This window comes from Apus apus, chromosome 2 (assembly GCF_020740795.1).
Source record: "Apus apus isolate bApuApu2 chromosome 2, bApuApu2.pri.cur, whole genome shotgun sequence".
Lineage (NCBI taxonomy): Eukaryota > Metazoa > Chordata > Aves > Apodiformes > Apodidae > Apus > Apus apus.
This window is the reverse complement of record NC_067283.1, coordinates 127,415,049-127,430,176: the sequence shown is the minus strand read 5'-3', so window position 1 is coordinate 127,430,176 and position 15,128 is coordinate 127,415,049. Positions and strand designations below refer to the sequence as shown.

The 15,128-nt window shown below is 40.6% G+C and overlaps 1 protein-coding gene across 3 annotated transcripts in view; it reads left to right on the top strand.

The window, feature by feature from the left end:
- ZNF704 (zinc finger protein 704) overlaps window positions 1–15,128 on the top strand; it is a 103,190-nt gene that overhangs the window by 8,788 nt on the left and 79,274 nt on the right. For all 3 annotated transcript variants that reach the window (XM_051612543.1, XM_051612542.1, XM_051612544.1), the window contains exon 2: window positions 11,037–11,284. In XM_051612543.1, coding sequence (XP_051468503.1) covers window positions 11,037–11,284 — 248 coding nt within the window. The remainder of the gene's footprint in view (window positions 1–11,036; window positions 11,285–15,128) is intronic.

Sequence of the window (15,128 nt, the reverse complement as noted above, 5' to 3'; positions counted from 1 at the left end):
TTGTGTTGATGTTTTTCACTGTACATGTTGCCAAACAGAGCACATAGAAATTTAACCTTATTGCTGTTGGAAAACAATCTGGGATGGGATCACTTTCACCACTCTGGCACCTTGTCAAACTTTCCAGTCCCAAATGATGGTTGTGGTGACATTTGTCTCATTGTATGAAAAAGTACATGTGGGAATGATACTTGTTGTTTGACAACAAAACTAATGAAGACAGGAAACTGAACAACTTCTGTTGCTCAAACTTTGAATAAAAATACAGATCTTTTTATTGGTGTTTTTGCAAAACACACAAAAAAAATAAATTTCTGGAAAATCCTGACCTAGCCGAAGTTGATGGAAAAGTCCTGCTAATTTAAGCAGATATGGGATTTCAGCCCAATTATGTAACCTCACGGGTGAATCCATTCGTTTCCTAAAGCCTTTCCGCAGCAATCCTAGTAATTTTTAAGTATTGCTTGAGACTACTGAAGACTGTTACAATCACTGGACACAGAATCAGAGGGAAGGTAAAATGCCTCAATGATTAGATGCTGATGTGTGAAATTATATATCTCATCCTTTTACCATCTTTAATGTATTTTTTTAACATAGTGGAGAGGAGGTGACCTGAACTTTAGATAGGCAGTGCAGTTATGACAAGCAGTCATAAGACTGGATGGTTACTTACTGTATTTTTCTGCTTCAGCAGATAAAGTGGCTAATGCCTGCATGATACATGTATTTTCACTTTACCATGTGAAATGTGACCACCGCTATTCTGGACAATTGTCCTTACTTTCTCAGGGCAAGAGAAAAGTGGTTGGTCTTGCAGGTGTTTCTCTTTCCATGCTGGTACGTCCCACTGCTGGAGCAGCAGCCTTTGCAGCACAGCATGCCTTATGCCCAGGCACTGGGTAAAACTAGATGGTGTTCATGGAGCCATGGTGAAAAGATTTAATATTTCATCAGTTCTAAAAAGGGTGGAGCATTCCCCTCTCTATCCTTCCTCCATCTCCCAGCCATGCACTAAGCTACCTTGGGCTTGTGCCAGAATTTGCTGTGTGCTTTTGTGGGCTACTTCAACAGCAGAGAACTTGTGCAGCAGAGAGTCTGTAGACTTTGTAACTTCAGTGAGGTAAGGTGACTCAGGAAAGGGCTTGTGCAGGGGAAAAGATGGGATCTCGTATTTAGGGCATTCAAAGGGAGGAAAAGGAAAGTGAGAAAGGGAACAAGCCTTCCTCTATTAGAGGCTAGCAGCCATTTGGACTGGGTGGGCTGTGTTTGACTTTGGGCTTGATTGTTCTTCTGGTTCTTCATGAAGACTCTTCAACGAGACATGTTTGCATCCCTCTTGTGGTTGGATCAAGGGCTGGATCCTGGAGTGGCTGAGAAAGAGAAGGTCACATTTGGTTTCTGCAGGTTCCTGCTGGTGTTATTCCATTGCTCCCAGGGATAATGAGATGAAACTCTGTCATACAAATATTTTTTCAGGTAGTCAGACCCAAAAATAAACTCCTTTTTTGGTACCTCTCCCGCTCTGAACAGGAAAAGTGCTAAATGTTTTTGTCTGGAGCTGAACACATATTTGGGAGAATCTCTTTAACTTGTGGCAACACACCTTGCTTGCTCGTCTTCTCTGAAGGAGGAGCTTTCTACTTCCAGGCTCAAGATCAGTTAGAGGAGATGAAGATGTGTGCTTTAATCCTGATCTTGCAATATCTCTTCCAGGCTCTCAGCTTCAAGGATCAGCAGTGTCCCTTGAAGCTTTTATTCACAGCACCTATTTCATTCAGAGGTTGCAATAGTTGGAACTGTCTTCATTTAATTTAACTGAAATTCCATAATTTAAACAAACAAGCAAAATGTCTTTATTTCCAGGATGTTAAGGCAAATGGATTACATTTCCATACCCTTTTAAGTGATACAGGATATGCAGCATCTCATCTCAGCTGGCTGCTTCCAAAGTCAGACAATAGCTTCTGATCATAGAAATCTCACAACTTCTGTACCTTATTTGCAAGAGATCTTGAAAATAAAGCTCATCTGTTTTTCTTTTCACTAGACATACTCTGTTGCGTATCTCTATCCAGGATAGACAGAGGAGGAGGGCTTTCCAATGCGGATAAGCTGATCAAAGGTGCCTTATAGAGGAGCAGTGAGGCAGCATTTCCAAAATCTTCTATCAAGTGTGGGGAGTTCTCCTCTGTCTCCTGTATGGTGTGATTTTGGGGGGCTCTGCTTGCTTGATCCTGAAGGAGATGACAGAAGTGAATGTGTTTCTCCCCTCTGCTTTGAACCACTGCCACCATTACCAATCCCAAACCACCAGCAAATTAAAAGATAAACAAGTGATGCCTCTCACACATCTTCAGCAGTAGTTGACTCTAAAAGTACTTAATTTCCACATGAAATTTGGGAAGTACAGGCCAGATTGATATTTCTATCCATACGATGGTCCATAAACAAGGTTGTATTAATCTACTTAAAACTACTAATAATTATTACTGCTAACTAGTAATATACTTAAAACTTAAGCTGTTACGTACACCATCTTAATGTGGACAGAATCAAAATGAGGGGCAGCGAAGAAAGCTTTTCCACTGGCTTCTAGGACCCTTTTTGCATCACTCAGAAGTAGGAAAAGTCACCATTTCAGAGAAAATAGATATTCATGGGCATAAAATAAAATGCCCTAATATGAGGTTTTAGAGCTTCAGCCAGTGCAGTAAGAAACATGGAGCTAATTACAGCTGGTAATTACAAACTGACAGGATAGAGACAAGAACTTTGTTTGAACTTCCCTGGCACTCCGCTTTAGCATGCTCATTTTTATCTCCAGTTCCAGTTTTTTTAAACTTTCCCAGAGGTGGCCAGCAAGGCCCAGGTGTATCCTCCTCTTCTGTCTTTCAGTGCTCCTTGGCCAGTGCAGGGCACACATTCCCAGGCCCTCCCCTGTTCTTTGTGTGGTCACAGCTCGTCCCGGCAGCACCGGGCACTGCTCATCAAGCTGCTTTCGCTGCCGAGAGATGAGGGGAAAGCACGGCCTGGCAGGCACCCTTCCCGCTTGCACAGCCAGGCACGTACATCGCTGCAAGAAAATGAGATAATTGGTTTCGTTCATTTTAAACTCGCTGTTTGTGAAACCAATAATTGGGAAGGCAATTATGGCTGCCCGGTCTGACCAGCCAAGTCCTTTTTAGACTGGTGGAGTACCTGAGTGCTTGATGGTCCGTGTGTTTAGCAAAGCTTGAAGTGCAGCAATGGCATTGCTGAATGAAAAATGAACCTGCTTTTTGCAACTGTGATCCTCCACTTTCCTTCTGTTTAAGGCTTCCCAAGCTAGCTTCTTAATTTTTAGATGTTTAGAGTCAGTGTGTTTCTCAGGGGCTTGTTTTATTTAAGAAAAGGAAAGCAGGGCTGAAAGACCTCTGCTGAGGTCCTTCCAGAGATGCGGTGCCCAGGTGCCATTGTCCAGTTGAACCCAGCTGGCCAGGTTCACAGAGCAGTGACCAAGTCATCCACTTGCATGCCCAGCTTATACAGAATACAGAGCACAGAGTTACTTCTTTGAGACTTCCAACACTGCAAGCAAATTTTGAAGAGGCATGCATTCAATAATCAGTATTAATACTTGGTAATTGTTACTAATTGGTGTCTGATTATTTTAGAACTCATGTCACGTTTCTGTTAGGAGCTTACTTAGGCTGCATACGGGATGAGGAAGGAACCTGCCATACTTTCACATCATATGATTCTATGATCTTCATCCCTTTGTTCATGTGGTGGAGGAGAAAACGCTCAAAATATCTGAATCATTTGTGTTCAGACCTGAAAATGGAGTATGGGAAGGGATACAGATTCCCAGTGTTCCTTGCTGTCTCCCCCGTAAGCTTAGTAGCACCACTCAGTCTAGTTTTAGTGACATCTGTGCTTCTTGAGCCAGTTAGTGCAGAATTTCAGATGTCGCAAGTTGGTGGTTGTTTTATCTGGGGTACAATAAGTGCCTGAATTTCAAATGTGGGAGTGAAAGTTTCTATCATTCTGTCTTTCACCTGGATAGGTGCTGTATAATTCAAAAACACCTTAGGCTGGTGCTGGGGTACACTGTGTTTGTAGATGGTATTTAATGAGATTAGCACTGACGTACACGTGGGGATGAAAGGGTAGAAACTTCTTGCTGACTTCAGTTCTTGCTGCCAGACACCGTATTGTGAATCCATGCAACATAAATGTTTAGATTTGTATTTTAGGATCTAGAAAATATATTCTGTTGCTGATTTTGTGTGTTCAGTCAAATGATGAGGATAGAGATTTTGTTCTAACCTACTTTAAAATGCATACTACATTACTATACATTATCGTATGCTATATAAAGAACACTTACAGTGACCCTAAAATGCATTATCTTCTGTATTGTTAGAGAGCAGCAGTTTACAAATGCTTAGAGTGATTAGGTTGACATGGTTGATATGTAATGTGCAACTGCTGGTGAAGCAAGTAATTAAATGCTAAGTATACTCAAAAATGTAATAATACATTGAATTTCAGGGCAGACTATTTCCAGGCATCGTTATGAGAATCTGTCTTGTCTCTTTGTATTCCAGTATGAATAGAGATTTCTGGTGAAATGGAAATGTAATGCATTCTTTCCTTCCAGTGAGAATGCTGTTTTGGGATGTTGAAAATTAGAGCCTATTTACATAAAAGCTCTCTGTTATGGGAACTTGAACTGGAAACACTATAGGAAGTAGCAGGAATAAACCAAAACCTTTGTCCTTCTGGGGATTTAATTTAAATATTTTTTAATATTTTGCGTGTTATCTTGGTGTTTCTCATTGCTGCTTGTTGTATTTTGCTGCAAACTTAAATCTTAACCTCATTTCTTTCTTGTTCAGAAAAGTTACTTAAACCCGTCCCTAGAGCATAGCCTAGCTGTTCAGACTGGCCTGAAGAGTGTCTTGCAGTTACTGAGCTCTTGTTTTGGCTGAATTTTTAAAACACAGATCATGTTAAATATATACATTTCATTGTTGTTTTCCACTAATACGCTTAGGCTGAAATACACTGATTCCTTCTTTTGCTTCCTGCATTAAGCTGTGTATTTGTTCTGTAGTGGATCAAAAATGTTGCTGAAGCCTTATTTAAAAATACAACAAACAAACAAACAAACAAACAAACCTGTGACTTGTTTTCTTGCCAGGTAGAAGTTTTATTGGCAATCCCTAACGTTTTACATGCTTGCATCTATTTCAGAATACAGAGATGGTCACAAAGTCAGAATGAAAAAGTTGTTTATAAAAACCTAAGAGTTATACAGTAGGCTGGTTGGTGCTAAACTGTCTTGTAGGTATTGATGTTCTTTTTAAACTGGTGTTTAATCAAAAGAGTTTTTTGATAGAATTAGACCCACGAATTACATAGTGAATCCAAGGGAAATAAAAAAATCTTCATCCTGATCTTTGTCTTCTTTAACAACTGTATAGTGTTAATATTGTATATAGGCTTAGGACTCAAAATTCACTATTATGTTTTTTTACCTATTGACAATGTAATTTTATCCAGAATTGGAAATGGCTGTTGTTGAGGTGGAGTTTTTTTTGTAAGTGTGTTTTAATTAGTGTGTTCCCTCCCACTCCTGCCTCCCCTCAGCCTGGAAACTGGCCAGCATGGTTTGTGAGAGATCTAGTTGGTTTTGGAATTAAAGGACACTGGGGCTAAGTCCAGTTCTGGTGACCTGTAGCTGAAGTAAAAGAAGCATAGCTTTATGAGTTGCGGGAGAAAAGGAGGTTTGTACAAAAATGGAAACATGGCAATGGCATCAGGATTATTAAGGTAAGGTGTGTTTTTTTAAGCAGCTAGTTTTCCAAAGCATATTCCCACTAGCACGTTTTTTTAATAAGGAGTTTTGGATGATGTCAGCTTTTCTACAGATACTTCCCTCCACCCTCGTAAAATATTTTTTAGTGATTTTTAGGGGTGCTTTTATTTGTTGTTGTTGTGAAATGAGCTATTTTATCTGTGTGAACAATACATAATGCCACAAAATAGGCCATAGTTGCAGGATTATGTAATTTACCCAGGCCTCTAGGATTCAAACTGTGCACAGAGGGGGGACTTTCTCAGACATCAGAGTCCTTCCAGAATCCCAGCAGACAAGGTGAGGAGAAGTAGGAGTTAGCCAGTGTCCCCCCAGAGGATCAGGGGAGGCTGCTGTCCTGCTGCCTGACAGCGTGACACAAGCCTTGCCCTGCTGAGCCTCTGTTTGCTGGGCTGCTTCTTGGCAGGCAGACACAATCACATGTGTGGCCAGATCTTCTTCAGCTGGCATCAATTGGCAAACCTTGGTTGGAAATGCTCAATTGAGTCACAGGGTTGGAGGCTTGGGTGAGCAGTGCACTGGGCAGCTGCCTTCTGCTTGTGCACTTCCATCATATTCAGTGCCTGTTGCCTGACTCCTCGTTGGTAAATCAGCCCCTGAATTATTATTAAACCCTCAGCATGGCAATTCTTTCAATATTTTTTCTTTTGCCATCTGTCTGTGTAGACCATTACAAAGCCTATTAAAAATGAGGTCTGTGCTCCTGGTGCACCCACCTGGTTGCACAGGTGCTGCACAAAAAAATGGGAAATTTGCAGGAATGTAAGTTTTTACATTTTAAGACATTTTTTGGATCACATATAGGTAAATGATGTTAATATTCTTGGGAGTTTAATACTTTCCATTGTATAGGAGACACAGACATGTTAATGCCTGTTAAATGCTAGTGAACTACTTGAAAAAAAAATCACTTCAGTTTTTAAGCAGCAGTGCACCAGAAGCAAGGGAAGGTGCTAAAGCCTGGGAAGGTTGTACCCAAGAGATAACAAATATAATCTGTCAAATGTAAGTATTTGCATTTGCATATAGATCTGATAGGTCTACTTATTCTAGTATCTGCTGATCCTTTGAATAGGCAGTTCAACACTTGACCTATTTTCTTGACCAATAATCTTTTTGCTGTTCAGGATAAAATCCAAGCTGAAATTTAACTGAAATTGGAGAAGACTTCATGTTTGACTGCAACATGAGCATCGTATCAGGATGTGCTTTTGGGGGTAACAAAAATTGCAGATAAATTGCAGTCTGCAGATTTGCTGTGGAGAATAAAGAAAAACTTCTCTAAATTCCTCAAAATGCATGTCAGTGTTGACCATGCTTTAATTTGGGCAGCATTTCCATTGTAGTGAATGGTCTTTAGTGGGGTCTGTGGAGTTCAGGACTAGCAACTTGATTGTGACAGGATACCACCAAATACAAGTTTCTACAGGCAGATTAAGATGGCTTTTGCTATGAAAAATTATTAATATACTGCTGAAAATACTAACTGTGGTAATCATTTAGCTGCCACATACAGTATTCAACTTTGGCACTTAATAATAAAGAATCAAGCGAGAACTTCAATTTAGAAGTAAAACTTCAACCTTAATATGTACCATTGTCTTGACAACTTCAAAACAAACTAAAATGCTTTCCATTTTTTTTGCTTACTAAAGTTTCTGCTTAGAAACCAAAGCAAGAAATGACTCTGTTTTTGCAAGAAGATTACCAAACTTTCTGCTTGAAGCAGCACCTGTCATGGTCTTCCACAGCACTGTGATGTTGCACTCGGCAGCATTTCTTCCAAAATGAGCAAGGGAAGACCACTCTGAGACACAGCTTGCGCTCTTGAAGAAGTCCATAGAAATGCTCGTGCTAATAGGTGTTGAAAACTGAGAGGAGGGTGAGTGGGAAGGGCAGGGCTTGCTGAGAATCAGTGGAAAAAGTAAGGCCAGATCAGACCCACATGTGGGGCAAAGCCACAGCTGAGCTCCTGGAGTGAAGTTGCAGGTTATACTGAGCAGTTGTTTCCAAGTGGTGGCATATTAAAGGTTTAATTTGCCCAACTGTGATGGGAGGGAAGTTGTCAAAGGCAGATGAAGGTAACTACAGACAGAAACAAAGCTAGTTTTAAAAATTTCCAGATTAGTTGTAACTCCTCTTTCTGTGGCTGAACTTCCAAGTGATGTTAGTTGCCTGAGGCCACGTTGCAAAGGACTCAGATGAAAGTAAGCTGAAGGTTACTAATGGCTTAAGGGTGAAAATATGCAATGAATTGCATAGAAAAACATTTAGCCTGTTATAAAGTGGCTTGTATAAGCAATGATTAATCAAGTATATGGAAAAAACTGGTTAAGTTTTTGTCACCAGTTGGTAGCAGAGACTATAAGGTGGCAAATATAAAAGCATGATGACAAGAAAAGCCAAACCATTAGGGAACTACATAATCATAGAGTTTGAGAACACCTGAGGGGAGAGAAAAGGGAGGTATTGGAAGTAAGCTGAAATAAATTGATGGTACAATGTTAACATCTGACTGTATGTGAGAGGTTGTGTCTGCTTGGACTAGACCTGCCACAACATTTTTTCTGAAACATGTTATGGAAGACCACCACAAGCCTTGAAAGTGCTTAGAAGAATATGAAAGATCTTTGGGGGAAAAAAAAAAATCTTGATAGGATTTGACAGAACAATAAACTTATCTGGAAAGATATATTGGAAGTTGTTCATGTTATCTCTGAACTGCAAGTGATGGTGAAGCAGAGCTTGAAACCAGAGGGGTCCCAGTGGTTAATCAATATGTTTGCCACAAAGCGAGGAACCTTATCAATCAAGTGACTCTGGCCCTCAGTGCTGCCCACATCAACCGGTTCTTGTGTAGGTGGTTGGATTTCCAGCAAAAGACCATGTACCCTTCCAGATAGGGCAGATCTCTCATGGAAATGGCTCATGTACATGTGGATAAGTTAAAATAGAAAAATGGCCTGTGGAGCCAGAGAGCACTAACGGAGAGTTCCCACTGAGGGAAACACTTGACTTTCTCTCATGATCATCTGCTTGTATAACAAAAAAGATTATCTGCAGTTGCTCTCAAGGGAAAGTTTAGAAGGAGTTTACTATTTCCAAACATCTGTTGAAAACTGAAAGAGAAGAAGAGGGTTAGTTGAAGCATTTGATTGTCTTCTGCTTTTTCTGGCCATTTGGCCAAAGAAACTCCTTGGTGGTACCTCTGCAACCTGAGCACTTGCTTCTGTGTTTTTTTTTGTCATACCTCATTTCCACATGCTTGCATGGGGCTGGCTATTGTGTCATATTGACAGAAGAAAACCAGCCTGTTGTGTGAATATATTTGAACTGGTTGTGACTAATTTTTATATACATACATATATATATATGAATAGATTATTTGGGATCACAGTACAAGTACTTTGCTCTTTGTGTTTTAGGCTTTATTTGTACAGCTGTATTTTGAGACTGCAACTTCTTGTCATATCTATTTAGGTCTGTAAAGAAAACGTTGTAGTGTGTGGCACAATGTGTTTGCTGAAATGGAGTAAAATCTTACAGTTCCATAATGTGAGGGAAAAAATTAATTTTTTCCCTTTGGTAAAATTGTGGGTTTATTGGGTTAAAAAAATAAAAATCATCCCAATGAATACTGTGTTCCATTTGGCTTTAGAGAGTAGGGAATGAAGGAGGCTGCCCCTCTCCCATACTCTTGGTGCTTTCTCTGCTAAGAGTTGTGCAGAGCAAGGAAGAAGCTGTTAGGTCCTGCCTCCTATGTGGGCACCAGCGCTCGACCACGCAGAGTGGGTGGAGCTGCTCTTGCCCTGTGCAGCACCATCCTCTGCACTGGGTACAGGGGCGGTATTGGAGAGGCAGGAAAATATACGTGGCTATGCAATTGAAAATCACAGGGCGATGGAGGGAGTGGAATTTAAGTCTTACACATACCTTCGTTTGACATTGTTTAATTTCTAGGGGCTAGAAACTGGAACCTGGCTGGTTTTCAGATTTTATTTTTCTCCCCTTCACTTTAGAGTATCACTTCTAGGTCAATTTTGATAAAAATGGAAGGCAACTCAGCATCTGTTAAGATACTCAGACCCTTAGAAAAGGGCTTACTGTAAACCTAAGTGTCTTTTTTAAAAAGTAATCATTAAATCAGAATTAAATTTATATTGGCAAGTTAGCAGTTGAAGCTCTTGATCTTAAAAGCAGAGGTATCTAGGAATAATAATAGCAGATGCTTCTAGTAGGCGGGGATGTGAGAAAGCTAGCAGGCTGTGGGGCTGGAGGAGATCTGCTGACATACAGCAGGGCAAGAGGCTAGTGACAGTCTGTGAGACAGGTCTGCCCCCATGAAGCTGAGGAGGTGTAACTAGCCAGAGAATGGCATTTTGGAGGAAAGTTAAGACCCTGGGCCTTGCTTAGCTTGCTGGGATGGCAGGATGGCTTGGTTGCGTTGGCTTGCAACCCTGCAAGAATTTGTGTTATAAACACTAACACATTGTATTCCAGAGAGGTAGCAGATTTGTTGAGATACCTATTTGCTTAGGAAATCTTTGCTTATGGGAAGGAGCAGACCTGAAAATCTGGGAAGTGTTGGCAGCCAGAGACAACCTGACATGGGTTCCTGTGTGTGTCTGTGCCCTTTGTTGCTGCACAGGCTCCTCACAGGGATCCTGCTGGCATCACTTGCTCTCCTTTGCCTTCTGGCAACTGAGTTGGATCATAGTGAATTGTATTTATGCTCGTTGAGAAACTGTCTTTACAAAAAAACAGTTAAAATGGCTGACGGAAGCACTTTAATTTCTTGGTTGCCTTTTATATGTATAAATCCTAGGTTAGCTAGGATTTCTTTTGCATAGTTATGCAGCACAGATGTGCTTACATTATATATATGTTGTATATACAGTGGTTTCTAAAATTCCAGTTCAAATATCTTTAATTTAGCATTAGGAGAAAACTGAGTGCTTTATCAAATGGATAAGGATTGCTTATTTTCCTGAATAGTCTTCAACACTGTTGAGAAATTAATGGCAGCTTCAAAATTTATGAAGGGCAAAGAAATTGTATTCTGTGATTCAAAAAATTAATTAGAAGTAAATGCCTGTGGGTATTGGGTTCCCCCCCCCCCACGTTTTGGGAGAATTAGAGGAAAATGTAATAATTGCTTTCAATGTTACAGGCAGCCAGCAACAAGCGTGAAATGACCTTCCCTGCATTTCAACAGGAGGATGTAAAAAATGACATCAGTCAGAAACTGCCAGACCAACAGTTTCTCCTGTTCACCACAAAGGAGGAAGATTTAAAAACAGCAGAGACCAAAAAACCAAACAGAGCTCATGAGTATGAAAAGGAAAACACTCGTTCTGTTTGTCTTCTGGAACAGAAGCGCAAGGTTGTTTCTTCAAATATTGATGTGCCTCCAGCAAGGTAAGGAGAGTTGGGGTTTTTGTTATGTTTTAAGCTTTTTTCTTTTTTCTTCTTGCCTGCTATTTTTTTTTTTTTTAATGGGATATTAGAGGCAAGTTTGGTAAGCAGTACTGTGAACTGGTAAGACTAGTATTCGTGTCCCAGTAGTCCAAAGTCATCTACAACTCCACTATTTGAGAGATCTGCTAGAAAACCAAAACGCTGGTAGCAGAAACTGAGACTATCTGTGGTGTAGGACTTTGCATTCCTTTTGTATTGTTTTTGCTTTTAGAATGAGCTGCAGCTGAAGTACTCTTAATAGAGGACATGTCTTAGCAGGAAGATCGTTGACCCAGCTTCACCCTGAGAAGTAATCTTCTAAATTAGGCACAGAATCATCTTACCTGCTAGCAATTACGTTTTTACTCTTTTTTTTTTAATTTATTTATTTCTCACTGTCATACCTGCAACTAGTTGATTCTCATAAGAGTGTGCAGTTACTCATGCTGCCTGGTGAGGATATGATGTCTTCTGTTCTATTCCTGTAGGTATGGCTGGGTCATAATATGGTCTATAAAATGAATCAATAGGTGAAAGTGGAGAGGAAAAGCCAATGCAGAGAAATCAAATTTGTACAAAATGGGCATTTGGGGATTTTGGTATTGCTTTTTAATTCGTTACTCCATGAGGATCTGTTGTGAATGCACATAAATGTTTGTGTCTTCAGCATTTTCATCTGGGCAGTTACACTTTTAATTATAAACTGTTTATAGGGAATTATTGTGAAACCTGACATAGATCACAGCAAGAAATTGAAGGTTTGTTTGCCTACTTTTTTCCTTCATGATATTTAAGTGGAATAATAGAGAAGGAGAAACTGATCATTTCATATTGGCTAGCGATTTAAAGAGAAAGGACTTGAAAATGCAGAGTCTAGAACCTTAAAATGTTGCGGAAGGTCTTCACTGCTTTGAGAGATAAAGAGAATGACTCTTCTTGGAAATGCTGAACATTATTATAAAAGAAACTTATCTAGTAATGCTGGACACTTCTGTCAGTGGTGTAAAGCTGACAACAAATTGGGTATTCTGTGTTGCAAGATGACAAGTGTTTTTTCTTTTTGTTGCTAATGATTTTGTGTTGGCATCAGTCTATCTGCAAAGATTTTTTCTTAACCTGCCTGGTAGATTCACTTGTACATAATATTCAATGACCTTCTGAGTTTATAGTGCCACTTAAAAAATATGTAGTCAAGCTGGATGTTCTGTTGTTTTTTGGTCTGTTTGCTTTCTAAAAAACAACATATACTGTGAGGTTCAGCCACATCATCCAGAGCAGGATGACTGTGGTTTTCCTCTGGCTCTCATAAATGACCTTTGTGAAAACCACAAAGTTCGTGAGCATTTTGACAGGATTTTTTTGTCCCCATCTAGTAAAGAGGTATGCATTAAAAACTTGAGAATGAAACAATACTTGAAATTTTCAGCGGTAATCAAGCTGGTAATGGCCAAATGCCCTTCTCATTGTTCCTTATGTGTCTCAGAGCAAGTAAGATCATCAGAAAATTCAGGTCAGCAGGGACCTCAGGAAGTCACCTTGTCCAACTTTGTGCTCAAAGAATATGTTAGCATTTTGATTTTACAATTCAGGCAGCTAAGGTACAGGATTTAAGTGCCTTTTTGTGTGGCTTCATGCAAATAACCTGTTTAAAGAAGTAGTTGATCTTTTCTGTAACTGCAAGATCATCTGGACTTGGAGAGATGGGTGTTTTTTACCCAACAAGTTGGAAAAGGAGATGAATAAACATCTTTAATGCTTTCTTAAGACTAATTGTGACACCAGTTGTGAGGACAAGATACTTAAGATGATAGGAAATTCATTTGCGAATGTGCCTTCTAAAATTGTTCTTTGTTCCTCTGTTTTGTTTGGAACAGTTACATGATCACACTATGTTGTTGCATGTTTTCAGACATGCAGGTAGGGCTGCTGCATTAGCAGAATTAGAGAATAAAGTAGAAGACAGACCTGGAGTCTAAATTCAGTAGCATGATAAACGTCTCAGTCACTTTTGTTATAGTTTTGCAGACTAGCTGAAGTTTCACTTAAATCTGAGGAGACTTATTGGGCCATTTGTCCACAATAGACAGGAAGAACACTAAAATATTTGCTTGGAGATCTTCCTAAGTATTTGTGTTGTAATGACAGGAATGCCCAGTCTCTCTTCCTCTTCAGCACAGTGTGATCTCCCAGGTCAAATTCTCTGAGGAGCGAGAGTCCACACGTTTGAGGTTTTGCTTCCTCTTTATAGGCCCCTTTTGGTCTTCTGTCTAGGAGTGCACTGATGGAGTTTCATGTTCCCCAGAGGTGAATTCCTCTTCCCTTTACCTCCTGGCAGGAGTTGGTGGGTCAACTGTCCTCTCCTCTGATGAGAACATCCACCCGCCTTTGCAGCTTTGTTGTATGCGGTTGTGGAAGGTCATCTTGAATTAATCAGATTGTTTACAAAAGTGGGGGAGAAACAAGGAGTTTAATATGATCTTCAGTTTCTCATTGCTACATACACTTTCTTACAAAAAACTTTCAGCTGTAGTTTTGAGGTAGAAAAATGCTATAGAACTGAAGCTTGATATTTATTTTGCTTAAAAATATTAGTGGAGCTGAGAAGGTTACCCACTTCACCTCAGATGCTGAAGTAAAGTGTAACATTAAATTTTGCAGTATCCCACTAAACTCAGGACAGTATGTGAGTGATTTTGAGACAGAAGTTCATCATACTATTCTAGATTGCGGAATCCATATCAAAAAGGTCATAAGAGTATCGCCATAAGAGTTCTGAAAAAGCATCTACAAAAGAGGTGGTAACATGGATAAGTATACTTCACTTTGACCACAAAATTAAACAAAGCCCTCCCATTTTATCTGTTTTTAAGGATTTGAATGAATGAGAATGAAAATCTTTGTAAGGCATTGTATGCAAAATAAATAACAGCTCAGAAAACACCAGCAAACTAATTGTTGCTTCTGAGGCATTTAGCCATATGTTCTGGTTTGGTTTGGTGGGTTTTTTGGTAGTGGGGGAAGGGCTCCACGAGTGGCTTGGGTAAGAAGCTGAGAAGCTTCCCTTGCTCCAAAACCAGCCAAGGAGCCATTAGAGGGACGACAGATGCACCTCGGTGGTTAACATACAGAAGATCTGAAATGAGAGCTGAGCAGAGCAAGCACTTAAAGAAGCAGAAGAGCTGTGCTGAAGAGGGAGAGCAGTGCTGGTGGTTTGTGAGGAAGAAGGGGAAGAAGGTGCCCAAGCAGAAGTTTCCCTGCAACCCATGGCAAGATGGCAGCTGCCCCCTGCACTCACAGAGGAACATCGTGGAACATTCCCTGAAGGTGCCAGGGGGGATGAACTTGGGCAGTGAACTTGGATTTTGTGGCCAGTGGATTTCCTGCCAGTGGACTCTGATTACACAGCTTTGGAAGACCCTGGCACCAGGGAAGCTGGCTGTTCCTGAAGCAGCCTGTGACTCTGTGGGAAGCCCAGGCTGGAGCAGCTCCGGACCTGGTGGGAAGGACTCATGAAGGAGAGGTTTGTGGAGGACTCTCTCCCATCGAGGGACCCCGTGGGGAAGCAGGGAAGGACTGTAAGGAATCCTTCTTCCTGAGCAGGAAGGAGCAGCAAGAACCACCAGCCTGTGAACTGACTCTAAACCCCATCCCCTGTCCCCCTGTGCCGCTGGGGGGGAAGGAGGAAGAGAAACCGGGAACAAAGTGATTTGGGCCCAGGAAGAAGGGAGGGGTGGGTTAACATGTGCAAGCCCTGCTCTTTGTGTTGTCTGTGTCCTGTGTGTGTTTGATTAGTATTAAATTATAA